Below are 13,957 nucleotides of genomic sequence, written 5' to 3' on the forward strand. Positions count from 1 at the left end.
ATGAATCTAGGCCACCTGACCCCACTTTTCTCACCAAACCACATTCCATCTTGCTCTCACATAGCCGCTTAAGAATTTTTGGGTTATACAGCAACATATCATTACTTTTTCCTAAGAGAACTACAACATACAGTCGCCAAAAGAAAACATCTGGATGATATTGCAGTGAGTCTAAAATTCCCTACTCTAGTTGAATTGATAATCAATGGGACATTTACAGGGCCTAGTTGTTTTTGCCCCCCCACCCCGCCATGTATTTCGCCAAAAAACTTGCAGAACTTCACATTAATTTTATAACTAGCCTGTATCAAAGAGAAATAAATAGGGATATAGGCACTTTTACTGGTTTCTTACTTTTTCCGATTCTCGCCAACACTTCAGGATAAATATGTGAGCATAAATGTCCTCCACACAAATCCAGCTGGAAAGGCTCAGGGTCGTGTCTGTCCATACCCAGTCCATCACAGCTCTCAACTCAGTCAAAAATGGAACAAGGCGGAACCTGACAGGAATCATATCATATTACAGAGACAATTGAGGGATGGCCCCACCACCCTTATCAACTCAGAAGCTCCTGTCTGTTGGGGTTATTTTAGCCCTCATGACTTATGAAAAATTCTCTAGATGATTCTTACAGTAAAAGCATACTTGGAAAACAACTGCTGTTCATTACAAGTCCAGTGTATGGATTAGTGTTTTACATTCCTTCCCCCTCGCCCCCCCCACCAATGGTCTTAACAAACTGGGATTTCCCCTTCAAATACATTTTGAGATGAACCAGCTTTTTTTTAACATTTATTTGTGTGTGCTATGAGAATCTATTGAGCATAGGATTATTAAAAATTATTCACATCGTAGAGTTGTACTTTTGTTGTGGAATGAGTTAATGAAGATTATAGATGTGGTTAGTAAAAGAAGAGGGCAAACAAGAGAAGTCAGCTGTGGCAGGAATGTCCTCAGTCCTGAGTGGTAGGTCCAGCAGCAATGGGCTTGCTAAGACTGACGTGGCTCTGGCTGGACCACTTGTATTTCAGTTTTGAATGGCTTGGCCTAGCTCCTCTGGGGTCTGGGGGAATGTTCCTTTTTCTTAACTGTCACAGAGATTCTCCCAGGCTCGAAAACCTGGCCTAATCTGAGCCTCCTCACACTGGTTTAGGTTACCACCCAGAAATTATACCTCAGATCTGTTGAACGAACAATAGACCAATCCCTGAAAAAGATGTCAGCCTGGACATAGGACAATGGTATGTGAAACACTGCTCAACATCTGAGGGCTCTCTCTGTGCTGAGCTACTTATTCCCAGGCCAAGCGCCATGAAGGGGACAGTGGGGCCATGTGCAACCACACCTTTCATACCGTGGCATCCCCTCCCAGGGAAGGGAGAGAAGATACTGCCACTAAATCATATGGGAGAACCAATAGGCCTCTTTTGAGTGGCTAACTAATATACACTATCAGGAACAAGCAAGCCATATCTCATTCCATTTGGTATTACATGGGCTAAACTCCCCTCTGCAGTGAATGAATTTACTTGACACCAAGCTGGCCAGGTATTTTGGAATCGTCCAGATTCCAAGTATTCTGTCCATTGTGCACAGAAGTATATTAATGCTTAACTCATGCATCCCTGTTTTTTGTTCTACAATAGTATCACAGCAATTATACAGGATAATAAAATAGAATATTAACCCATGTGGATGGTTCTGGAACAATGTCCTGGCCAATGTGAGGCAACGGTACATAGAAATATGCTTAAAGAGGCATAGTTATTCTCTTGCCAAACACTGCGAGAGTTACCAATTGCTTTATTTCAGCATTCCTCCTCTTCCCATTCCTCCCAGGTAGGAAAAAAAAAATGTCTCTCAATTGCCAGTCTCATCTTTATAAGTGATGGTTACAATGTAGAGTAAACTCACCCTTGAAACAAGAAGAGGTTGACATAATTGTAGCTCTTTGTGAGGAAGTTTCCAAGCACTCGTGTTGGGTAGCCACAACGGATTTGGTAGGCAGATAATCCGAAGTAAACACATTTCACAAAATACCAAAGCTGAGCAACCAGATTCTGGCTGAATTTCCTAAAATGTGAAAATACAGACAAGTGAAGGAACGGACTCTTCCTGGTACAAAATGACATCAGCTTAGGATTTAAAAAAGAAGCCCCCCCCCCCGCCCCTTCAAGCCTATTTTAAGGAATTCTCTATATACACTGGATCACTTCAGAGGTAAAAGATGGGGTAAGAGGATCTAAAAAAAAAAAAAAAAACTTTCCTGTGAATGGTGTCTCCAGTGTCCTACTGTATTCATTATTCAGTTGCTTAGGCCATAATTAAATTACTTTTAAGTGCATTGACTAGTAAATACTATCTCACAGCATGTTGACAAAAGAATGTCTGAATTAAAGCTCATGAAAGAAAGAACCAAGATACACTTTTTTACTTAAAAGGATCCATAAATTGGATATGTAGAGAAAGAATTCTGAGAAGTGGACTCCAATTTTTTTGCTATACATCTATAAAAACAGGTAATGGACTAACTTTAAAACACCTGCAATTTGGTTCCAGTTCTGGTTACAAGCTATGGGACCTCGAAAAAGTCACTCTTTTTCAAGACACTGGCATCGCTATTTGAAAATTCTCCCTAGCTCTGAAAATGTATGACTCCATGATCTAAACTTCCTTTTTTCAAGTGATGTCCTCAACAATGGAAGAAGGAATAGTCAGTAAGTAGACCCATACTGCTGTACAGTTCATGAATACAGAATAAGTTTGAGTAAGAACTTAGTAGAACTAAATTTCACACTAGGAAAATTTAGAACACATTTGGAAAGAATGATGAGCTCTAGAACCATTTTTAACTTTGGATAAATGCAGCATTCTGCAAATGTAAGAGTCTTAAATCTCATCGGTATGCGAGTGCGCGTGCACACACACACACAAATAAAAACAAGACTTTTGACTTGCCAAGACTGTAGGATAATCTTCCCCATGATCAAAATTATGAGCAATACTTACAGGTCTTTACACAAGCAACATACTACTCTTTGTTGTATTTTAGATTTAAATGTCTTATTAAATTTTGATTTTGTTATTAGAAGAAGTTATGTTTGTTTTAAACTGAAAATAGGTATTCTTTAGTTCACAAGATCTGAGAAGAAGCCATGACTGCGTGTCTGGAGGACCTGATTGGAGGGGAGGTGGGGAGCTCAACTGACTCCATTTTCCTGCACCAGTGCTGCTTGAGTCTCACCATGAGACCTGGCCTTCCTGGGTGCCTCTGGGACTCTGCACAGTCAACAACGAGAGCTCTCACTCATGGTCCTTAGAAAGTTTCCTCTGTAATCTAGTGCTGCTGTAACAGAAATACCACAAGTGGGTGGCTTTAATAAACAGAAATTGATTTTCTCACAGTTTAGGAGGCTAGAAGTCTGAATTCAGGGCTATGGCTGTAGGGGAAGGCCCTCTGTCCACTCTGGGGCAAGGTCCTTGTCTCTTTTCAGCTTCTATTCCTAGGTTCCTTGGTGATCCCATGTGGCATGTATCTTTACCTCTATTTGTGCTTCTTTGCTTCCTTGGTTAATATGCTCTTTTATATTTCTAAAGAAATTGACTTAAAATACACCCTATACTGGCACTGTCTCATTAATACAACAAGGAAAATCCATTCCCAAATGGGATTATTAGCACAAGTATAGTAGTTAGGATTTACTACACATATTTTGAGGGACACAGTTCAATCCATAACACCAGCTTTGTCTCTGTGCATTTGTGCATGGAAAAGTTCCTAGTTGTTTAGTCTTTGAAGTTTGAGTCACAGAGCTCCACTAGCACTAAACTCATGAAACTCCAGGGTAGGACTGTACAGAACACCTACCAGTAGTTTAGTAGCTTGGTGGTGGCTGCTGTTGACAACTGAACTCCTTGACTCTTTGGTCTATTTTACTGGCTACTTATTTTATTCATTTACTTTTTGATAGGAGAAGTTCCCCAAAATAGTGCTTTTATCTGCAATGAAGAGCAGCACTGGTGATATGTTAGTCATTCTTTCTGTTTTGCTTCCATGCGTGAAATCCATTTCAGAGTTCTGAAGATGCTCACATCTTGCCAAAACTTATTGACTTCCCTCGGTAGTGCCAACCTTTTACCCGAATACCAACATACATGGAATGGTGATTTCAGGGGGATAAGAGGTTAATGTCAACGAGTGTTGTTGTTGTTAGGTACCTTCCAGTTGGTTCTGGCTCATTGCAACCCTATGTACAAGAGAATGAAACATTGCCCAGTCCTGGGCCATCCTCACAATTGTTGCTATGCTTGAGCCCAATTGTTGCAGCCACCGTGTCAATCCATCTCATTGAGGATCTTCCTCTTTTTCGCTGACCCTCTACTTTACCAAGCATGATGTCCTTCTCCAGGGGCTGATCCCCCTGGAAACACATCCAAAGTATGTGAGGCAAAGTCTTGCCATCCTCGCTTCTAAGGAGCATCCTCTCGCTGTACTTCTTCCAAGACAAATTTATTTGTTCTTCTGGCAGTCCATGGTATATTCAATATTTATTCCAACACCCTAATTCAAAGGCATCAATTTTCTTCTGTCTTCCTTATTCATTGTCCAGCTTTTGCATGCATATGAGGCAATTGCAAATAATGTCAACAAGTATCTGTTTGTAAAAACAATGCTTAGATGATTGGATTATTTTCTTCCACTGACACTGTCTTAGGGAGAGACATTTTAAAGTCTCATGGCTAACTGTATGAACAGATGGTCTCACGTCTGGGAAATCAGGGGAAAGCCTATTTCTTAGCTTAATAAAAATTCATGAAGTATTAAAAAGAAAAAATAGCAAATTAATACTCTTCATAAACTAGTGAATATGCTCCTAGCCAACTAATGTATTCATTGAGTCTAGTTTCCTCATACTAATGGAAGAAAAACATACCTAGTTTTCTTCTTTAAAATGAAGGCTATTATAAAAATTAACTAACATATATAAATTGCCTAGCATAGTTCCGGAAGTGCTGTGTTGTCGTTAGATGCCATCGAGTCAGTTTCAACTCATAGTGACCCTATGTACAACAGAATGGAACACTGCCCAGTCCTGTGCCATTCTCACAATCGTTATACTTCAGCCCATTGTTGCAGCCACTGTGTCAACCCATTTCATTGAGCGTCTTCCTCTTTTTCACTGACCCTCTACTTTACCAAGCATGATGTCCTTCTCCGGGACTGATCCCTCCTGATAACATGTCCAAAGGATGCGAGATCAAGTCTCACTATCCTCGCTTCCATGCTGCACTCTGGCTGTACTTCTTCCAAAGCAGATTTGTTCATTCTTCTGGCAATCCACGGTATATTCAATATTCTTTGTCAGCACCATAATTCAAAAGCATCAATTCTTCTTCAGTCTTCCTTATTCATTGTCCAGCTTTCGCATGCATATGAGGCAGATGAAAATGCCACGGCTTGGGTCGGGTGCAACTCAGTCCTTAAAGTGACATCTTGGCAGCAGGTTCGTCCAATGCAATGTGCCTCTGATTTCTTGACTGCAGCTTCCATGGGCATCGGTTGTGGATCCAAGTAAAATGAAATCCTTGACAACTTCAATTTTTTCTCCATTTAACATGGTGTTCATTATTGGTCCAGTTGTGAGAGTTTCTGTTTTCTCTATGTTGAGGTGTAATACATACTGAAGGCTGTAGTCTTTGATTTTCATCAGTAAGCACTTCGAGTCCTCAGCAAGCAAGGTTGTATCCTTATGCTGCGTTCTTCTTCATATAGTCCAGTTTCTCCGGTTATTTGCTCAGCATACAGACTGAATAGGTATGATGAAAGGATACAACCCTGATGCACATCTTCCTTGACTTTAAACCATGTGGTATCCCCTTGATTTGTTGGAACAACTGCTTTTTGGTCTATGTACAGGCTAATCATGAGCACAATTAAGTGTTCTGGAGTTCCCATTCTTCACAATGTTACTCATAATTTGTTATGATCCACACCGTCTCGAATGCCTTTGCATAGTCAATTAAATACAGGTAAAAGTCTTTCTGGTTTACTCTGGTTTCAGCCAAGATCCATCTACCATTAGCAATGATATTCCTCGTTTCATGCCCTCTTCTGAATTTGGCTTGAATTTCTGGCAGTTACCCGTACTGCTGCAACTGCTCTGGAATGATCTTCAGCAAAATTTTACTTGTGTGTGATACTGATGATACTGTTTGATAATTTCCACATTTTGGATCACCTTTCTTCGGAATGGGTCCAAATATGGATCTCTTTCAGTCAGTTGGCCAGGCAGCTGTTTTCCAAATTTCTTGGCATAGACAAGTGAGCACCTCCAGTGCTGCATCCATTTATTGAAACATCTCAGTAGGCATTCTGTCAATTCCTGGAGCCTTGTTTTTTGCCAATGCTTTCAATGCAGCTCGGACTTCTTCAGTACCATCGGTTCTTGATCAACATGCTACATCCTGAAATGGCTGAACTTGGAACAATTCTTTTTGGTACAGTGACTATGTATTTCTTTCATCTTCTTTTGATGCTTCTTGCATTATTTAATATTTTCCCCCTAGAATCCTTTAGTATTGCAACTTGAAGCCTGACTTTTTTTTAATTCTTTCAGCTTGAGAAATGCTGAGCGTGTTCTTCCCTTTTGTTTTTCTAACTCCAGGTCTTCGCACATTTCATCATAATACTTTGTCTTCTCCAGTCGCCCTTTGAAATATTCTGTTCAGCTCTTTTACTTCATCATTTCTTTCTTTCACTTTAACTACTCTATGTTCAAGAGCATGTTTCAGAGCCTGTTCTGATATCCATTTTGGTCTTTTCTTTCTTTTCTGTCTTTTTAATGACTTTTTGCTTTCTTTCTGTCCTTTCCTATACTGTCAAATGAAACTCAGGGGAAAAAACAAATATATAAATATAGGTTTTAAAAACAGTGAGTGAGTTCCTTTCTTTTAACTGCTATATTTAGGTATAATTGGCATTATGGCACAAATTTAAGGTGTACAATTTGTTAAGTTTTGACCTATGTCAAAACCATCAATATGGCCAAGATAAAGAATATATTCATAACTCAAAAATTTCCTTCACTCCTAAAAGCTTTCTTGTGCCCCTCTATAATCCTTCCTGTCTCTCTTCCCTACTCCAGGAAATCACTGATCTGCATTCAGTCACCACAAATCTGTTTGCATTTTCTAGAATTTTCTGTAAGTGGAACCACAGAGTGTATACTCTTTTTTTGGTCTGGCCTTTTCACTTAGTATAATTATTTCATGATTCATCCATGTTGTTGCAAGTTATCAACAGACCATTTCTTTTTTTATTGCTGAGAATTATTTCATTGTGTGTATGTGCCCAAATCTGTTTACCCATTCACCTTTTGACAGGCACTTGTTTTTCCAGTTATTGACTATTACATATAAAGTTGACATAAGCGTTTATGGCCAAGGCTTTGTATGGAAATATGCTTGGGTTTCTTTTGGGTAAACACCTAAGAGTGGATTTCCAGATCATATGATAGATGAATATTTCATGACTCTATCAAACTGTTTTCCAAAGTGGTTGTAGCATTTTACATTCCTCCCATCAGCATGTAAGAGTTCCAGTTGCTCTACAGCTTCACCAACATTTGACATGGGCAGTTTTTTTTTTTTTTTTAAGTCATTCTAATGAGAGTGTGGTAGTACCTCATTATGGCTTTAATCTGCATTTTGCTGATGACTACTGATATTGAGGATCTTTTAATGTTGTTATGTGACACCTGTATATCTTTTTTGCTAAGTGTCTATTCAAATCTTTTGCCTATTTTTTTCTTATTACTGAGTTTTGAGAGTTCCTTATATCCTTATATGTTCTCAGATACCTAAGGTTACAAAGATTTTCTCCAAGAAAACAAAATTTAAAATTTTACATTTCAAATTTAGGTATATGATTCCTTTTGAGTTAACTTTTGTATCTGGTGTAAGATCATGAATCAAAAAAAATTTGGGGGGGGGATGTATATAATCAATTGTTCCAACACAATATACTGAAAAACTATCCTGTCTTTACAGAACTGCCTTTGTATCTTTACACCTTTCCACATCATTTGATTCATAATTATAAGTCTATTTTTGAATTCTCTGTTCTGTTCCACTGATCTGTTTGCCTAGATTTTGACAACATACCTCACTACTTGATTATTGAAGCTTTATAATAAATTTTGAGGTCAGGTAGTACAATTGCTTCATCTTTTCTTCTTTTTAAACATTATTTTTAGTTTTTCTGATTATTTTGCATTTCATTATGACATTCGATCAGCTTGTCAAATTCTACAAAAGAAGTTCACTGAGATTTTTAAAAATTTTTATTGTGCTTTAGGTGAACGATTACAAATCAAGTCGGACGCTCATACAAAAATTTATAAACACCTTGCTATATACTCCTAATTGCTCTCCCCCTAATGAGAGAGTACACTCCTTCCCTCTACTCTCTATTTTTGTGTCCATTCGGCCAGCTTCTGACCCTCTCTACCCTCTCATCTCCCCTTCAGACAGGAGATGCCAACATAGTCTCATGTGTCTACTTGATCCAAGAAGTTCATTCTTCCCCAGTATCATTGTCTACCCCATAGTCCAGTCCAAGCCCTGTCTGAAGAGTTGGCTTTGGGAATGGTTCCCGTCTTGGGCTAACAGAAGGTCTGGGGACCATGACCTCCAGGGTCCTTCTAGTCTCATTCAGACCATTAAGTCTGGTCTTTTTATGAGAATTTGGGGTCTGCATCCCACTGCTCTCCTGCTCCCTCAGGGGTTCTCTGTTGTGTTCCCTGTCACGGCAGTCATAAGTTGTAGCTTGGCACCATCTAGTTCTTCTGGTCTCAGGCTAATGTAGTTTCTGCTTTATGTGGCCCTTTCTACCTCTTGGGCTCATAATTACCTTGTGTCTTTGGTACTCTTCATTCTCATTTGGTCCAAATGGGTTGAGACCAATTGATGCATCTTAGATGGCCGCTTGCTAGCATTTAAGACCCCAGGCGCCACTCTCCAAAGTGGGATGCAGAATGTTTTCTTAATAGATTTGATTATGCCAATTCACTTAGATGTCCCCTGAAACCATGATCCCCAAACCTCTGCCCCTGCTACACCAGCCTTCGAAGCATTCAATTTATTCAGGAAACTTCTTTGCTTTTGGTATAGTCCAGTTGTGCTGGCCTCATCTGTATTGTGTGTTGTCTTTCCTTTCACCTAAAATAGTTCTTATCTACTACCTAATTAGTGAAAACTCCTCTCTCTCCCTTCATCTCTCCCCCCCCTTAACCATCAAAGAATATTCCCTTCTCTGTTTAAACTATTTCTTGAGTTCTTATATAATGGTCTTATACAATATTTGTCCTTTTGCAGTTGACTAATTTCACTCAGCATAATGCCTTCCAGATTCCTCCATGTAATGTTTCATGGATTCATCATTGTTCTTTATCGATTCCATCTTTTTGCTATTGTAAACAGTGTTGCAACGAACATGGGTGTGCATATATCTGTTCCTGTAAATGCTCTTATTTCTCTACAATATATTCCAAGGAGTGGGACTGCAGGATCTTATGGTAGTTCTATTTCTAGTTTTTTAAGGAAGTGCCAAATTGGTTTCCAAAGTGGTTGTACCATTTTACATTCTCATCAGCAGTGTATAAGTGTTCCAGTCTCTCCACAACCTCTCCAACATTTATTATTTTGTGTTTTTTGGATCAATACTAGCCTTGTTGGAGTGAGATGGAATCTCATTGTAGTTTTGATTTGCATGTCTCTAAAGGCTAATGATCGTGAGCATTTCCTCATGTATCTGTTAGCCACCCAAATGTCTTCTTTACTGAAGTGTCTGTTCATATCTTTTGCCCATTTTTAAATTTTTGTAGTTGAGTTTTTGCAGTATCATGTAGATTTTAGAGATCAGACATTGATCAGAAATGTGATAGCTAAAAACTGTTTCCCAGTCTGTAGGTAATCTTTTTACTCTTTGAGTGAAGTCTTTGGATGAGCATAGGTGATTTTTAAGAGCTCCCAGTTATCTAGCTTTATTCTGCATGGTTAGTAATGTATTGTATACTGTTTATGCTATGTATTAGGGCTCCTAGTGTGGTCCTATTTTTTCTTCCATGACCTTTATCGTTTTAGATTTTATATTTAGGTCTTTCATCCATTTTGAGCCCGTTTTGGTGCATGGTGTGAGGTATGGTTCTTGTTTCATTTTTTTTTGCAAATGGATATCCGGTTATGCCAGCACCATTTGTTAAAGAGACTGTCTTTTCCCCATTGAACTGACTTTGGGCCTTTGTCAAATACCAGCTGCTCATATGTGGATGGATTTATGTCTGGATTCTCAATTCTCTTCCATTGGTCTATGTATCTGTTGTTGTACCAGTACCAGGCTGTTTTGACTACTGTGGTGGTATAATAGATTCTAAAATCAGGTAGTGTGAGGCCTCCCACTTTGTTCTTCTTCTTTAGTAATGCTCTACTTATCTGGGGCCTCTTTCCCTTCCATATAAAGTACGTAAGTTGTTCCTCCATCTCATTTAAATGTCGTTGGAATTTGGATTGGAATTGCATTGTATCTATAGATTGCTTTTGATAGAACAGACATTTTTACAATGTTGAGTCTTCCTATCCATGAACAAGGTACGTTTTTCCACTTATGTAGGTCTCTTTTGGTTTCTTGCAGAAGTGTCTTGTAGTTTTCTATGTATAGGTCTTTTACATCTCTGGTAAGATTTATTCCTAAGTATTTTATCTTCTTGGGGGCCACTGTAAATGGCATTGATTTGATGATTTCCTCTTTGATGTTCTTTTTGTTGGTGTAGAGGAATCCAACTGGTTTTTATATGTTTATCTCGTATCCTGATACTCTGCTGAACTCTTCTATTACTTTCAATAGTTTTCTGGAGGATTCCTTAGGGTTTTCTTGTATAAGACCATGTCATCTGCAAATATATACTTTTCTTTCTTCCTTGCCAATCTGGATGCCCTTTATTTCTTTATCTAGCCTAATTGCTCTGGCTAGGACCTCCAGCACAATGTTGAATAAGAGTAGTGATAAAGGGCATGCTTGTCTGGTTCCCAGTCTCAAGGGGAATGCTTTCAGACTCTCTCCATTTAGGATGATGTCAGCTGTTGGTTTTGTATACATACCCTTTATTATGCTGAGGAATTTTCCTTCTATTCCTATTTTGCCAAGAGTTTTTATCATGAATGGGTGTTGCACTTTGTCAAATGCCTTTTCTGCATTGATTGATAAAATCATGTGGTTCTTGTCTTTTGTTTTATTTATATGATGGATTACATTAATTATTTTTTAATGTTCAACCATCCCTGCATACCTGGTATGAATCCCACTTGGTCATGGTGAATTATTTTTTTGATATGTTGTTGAATTCTGTTGGCTAGAGTTTTGTTGAGGATTTTTGTATCTAAGTTAATAAGGGATGTAGGTCTGTAATTTTCTTTTTTTTGTGGAGCCTTTACCTGGTTTTGGTATCAGGGATATGGTGGCTTCGTAGAATGAGTTTGGGAGTATTCTGTCCTTTTCTACGCTCTGAAATACCTTTAGTAGTGGTGGTGTTAACTCTTCTCTGAAAGTTTGGTAGAACTCTGCAGTGAAGCCGTCCAGGCCAGGGTTTTGTTTTTTTGGGGGGGAGTTTTTTGATTACTTTCAATCTCTTCTTTTGTTATGGGTCTGTTTAGTTGTTCTCTCTGTATTTGTGTCAGTTTAGGTAGGTAGTGTTTTTCTAGGAATTCATTTCTTCTAGGTTTTCAAATTCGTTAGAGTACAATTTTTCATAGTCATCTGATATGATTCTTTTAATTTCAGTTGGGTCTGTTGTAATATCGCCCATCTAATTTCTTATTTGGGTTATTTGCTTCCTCTCCTGTTTTTCTTTTGTCAGTTTGGCCAATGGTTTATTAATTTTGTTAAGTTTTTCAAAGAACCAGCTTTTAGTCTTGTTAACTCTTTCAATTGTTTTTCTGTTTTCTATTTCATTTAGTTCTGCCCTAATTTTTATTATATCCTTTCTTCTAGTGCCTGAAGGTTTCTTTTGTTGCTCTCTTTCTATTTGTTCAGGTTTTAGGAATAATTCTTTGATTTTGGCCCTTTCTTCTTTTCGGATGTGTGCATTTATTGATATAAATTGACCTCCGAGCTCAGTTTTCACTGTGTCCCAAAGGTTCTGATAGGAAGTGATTTCATTCTCTTTGGGTTCTATGAATTTCTTTATTCCATCCTTAATGTCTTCTATAATCCAGTCTTTTTTGAGCAGGGTATTGTTCGGTTTCCAAGTGTTTGATTTCTTTTCCCTGCTTTTTCTGCTGTTGATTTCTACTTTTGTGGACTTTGCTGTGATCTTTATTTGGATTGCATTAAATCTATAGGTCAATTTGGGAAAAAGTAAGACCTTAATAATATCGGATATTCACAGGTCTTCTCCATTTAATTGGGTCTTCTTTAATTTCTCTCAGCAATAGTTTTTAGTTTTCAGTGTACAAATATTGCACGTTTTATCAGATTTATCCCCAAATATTTTATATTTTTAATGGTATTGTAAATGGTGTTTTTTAAAATTCTGATTTGTGGTGCAGTGAATTACTTAATATGGCCCTTCTAGCCACAGTCTTCCTAAATCCCGCCAAATGACTGGGTGAGGACTATGCAAATGTGTTGCTTGTGGCCCACCAAGGGGATTGGATTGCTTGTTAATTATGCAAATAAGGTGCATGGTATCGTTGTGGGGTGTCAAAACAAAAAACCAAATCTGTTGCCATCGAGTTGATTCCCACTCATAATGACTGTATAGGACAGAGTAGAACTGTCTCATAGGGTTTTCAAAAAGCGGCTGATGGATTGGAACTGTTGACCTTTTGTTTAGCAGCCTGAGGTCTTAACCACTGTGCCACCAGGGCTCATGTAAATAAGGTGCATGGCACCCTTGCGGGAGTAGGACCAGGCAAATAAGGTGTATGGAACCATATTAAATCGACATACCACCCTCAGAGTAATGGTTTGATAGAGTGCATACCACCCTCAGAGTAATGGTTTGATAGACAATTGGAATGTTATCTAAAAGAGGTGGCGATAAAGACATGAAGGGCTGGCTCACATGCTTTCATGAGTGTGTGCTCACACTCAACATAAGGTGGGCAAAGAGAGCCTCATCACTGGCAGATTCCTACATTTCTCTGGGGGACCTGGAAAGAAGGGGTGGGAAAGAATGCTGGTACCCTATATAGTTCTTCCACACATCACTTAAAATTGCTTTTTTTCCTGCCTGATGCTACAGTCTCAGGACCAGGGATACAGCTGTTGGGTGCCAGAAGCAGGGGTGATCCCTAAGCAAGAGACTGTATCCCTAAACCAGTACACCGGAATTCCCAAGGGCCCGATGGGATAGATTTTACCTTCCCCCCGTCTGGCAAAACTGGGGTTGACAAGGAATACTGCCGAACTGCCTAGTGGTTGAGACAGCCCACTAGTGTTGTACCTATGTAACCCTATCCAACACGAATGGGGGTGGATTGGGGGAAAGCATTTGCTAGACTGGTCTTGCTACTGGCAATCTGGACTGGCACAGCAGCTGAACCTGATGTCCCTTCCAAGTTGGAAAAGTTTGGGTAATAATAAATGACAAATAGAAGGAAGGAAAAATAACAGCTGAAGGTAAAAGAATGAACAAATGGGTTATGCTGAGGGGGAGATCTAACACTATGGTGATACCTTGAGACTCAGAGCAAGAAAATGATCTTCTCTCAGTTAGATTTTATCAGAGGCCAGAAAGAGTTAAGATGAGACAAATTTTTGGCAAACGTGACCAGATCAGATGGACACCTGCAGCAAACCTGAATGGCTGGTACCCAAGTAACCTCACCTTAAGAGTCTTTTGCCCTACTGAAGGACTAATTGTTAATGGCTGTTTTGGACTGCTAAAATCATTGG

General features: G+C 38.9%; 1 protein-coding gene across 1 annotated transcript in view; it reads right to left on the reverse strand.

Annotated features, from left to right (window-relative positions):
- The window catches only part of PIEZO2 (piezo type mechanosensitive ion channel component 2), a 656,646-nt gene that overhangs the window by 16,701 nt on the left and 625,988 nt on the right, over positions 1-13,957 (reverse strand). Inside the window, exons 46-47 of the mRNA XM_064294736.1 lie at positions 1,918-2,076; positions 355-502 (exon numbers count right to left, since the gene is read on the reverse strand). Coding sequence (XP_064150806.1) covers positions 355-502; positions 1,918-2,076 — 307 coding nt within the window. The remainder of the gene's footprint in view (positions 1-354; positions 503-1,917; positions 2,077-13,957) is intronic.

The sequence above is a fragment of the Loxodonta africana genome, chromosome 11 (assembly GCF_030014295.1).
Source record: "Loxodonta africana isolate mLoxAfr1 chromosome 11, mLoxAfr1.hap2, whole genome shotgun sequence".
Classification (NCBI taxonomy): Eukaryota; Metazoa; Chordata; class Mammalia; order Proboscidea; family Elephantidae; genus Loxodonta; species Loxodonta africana.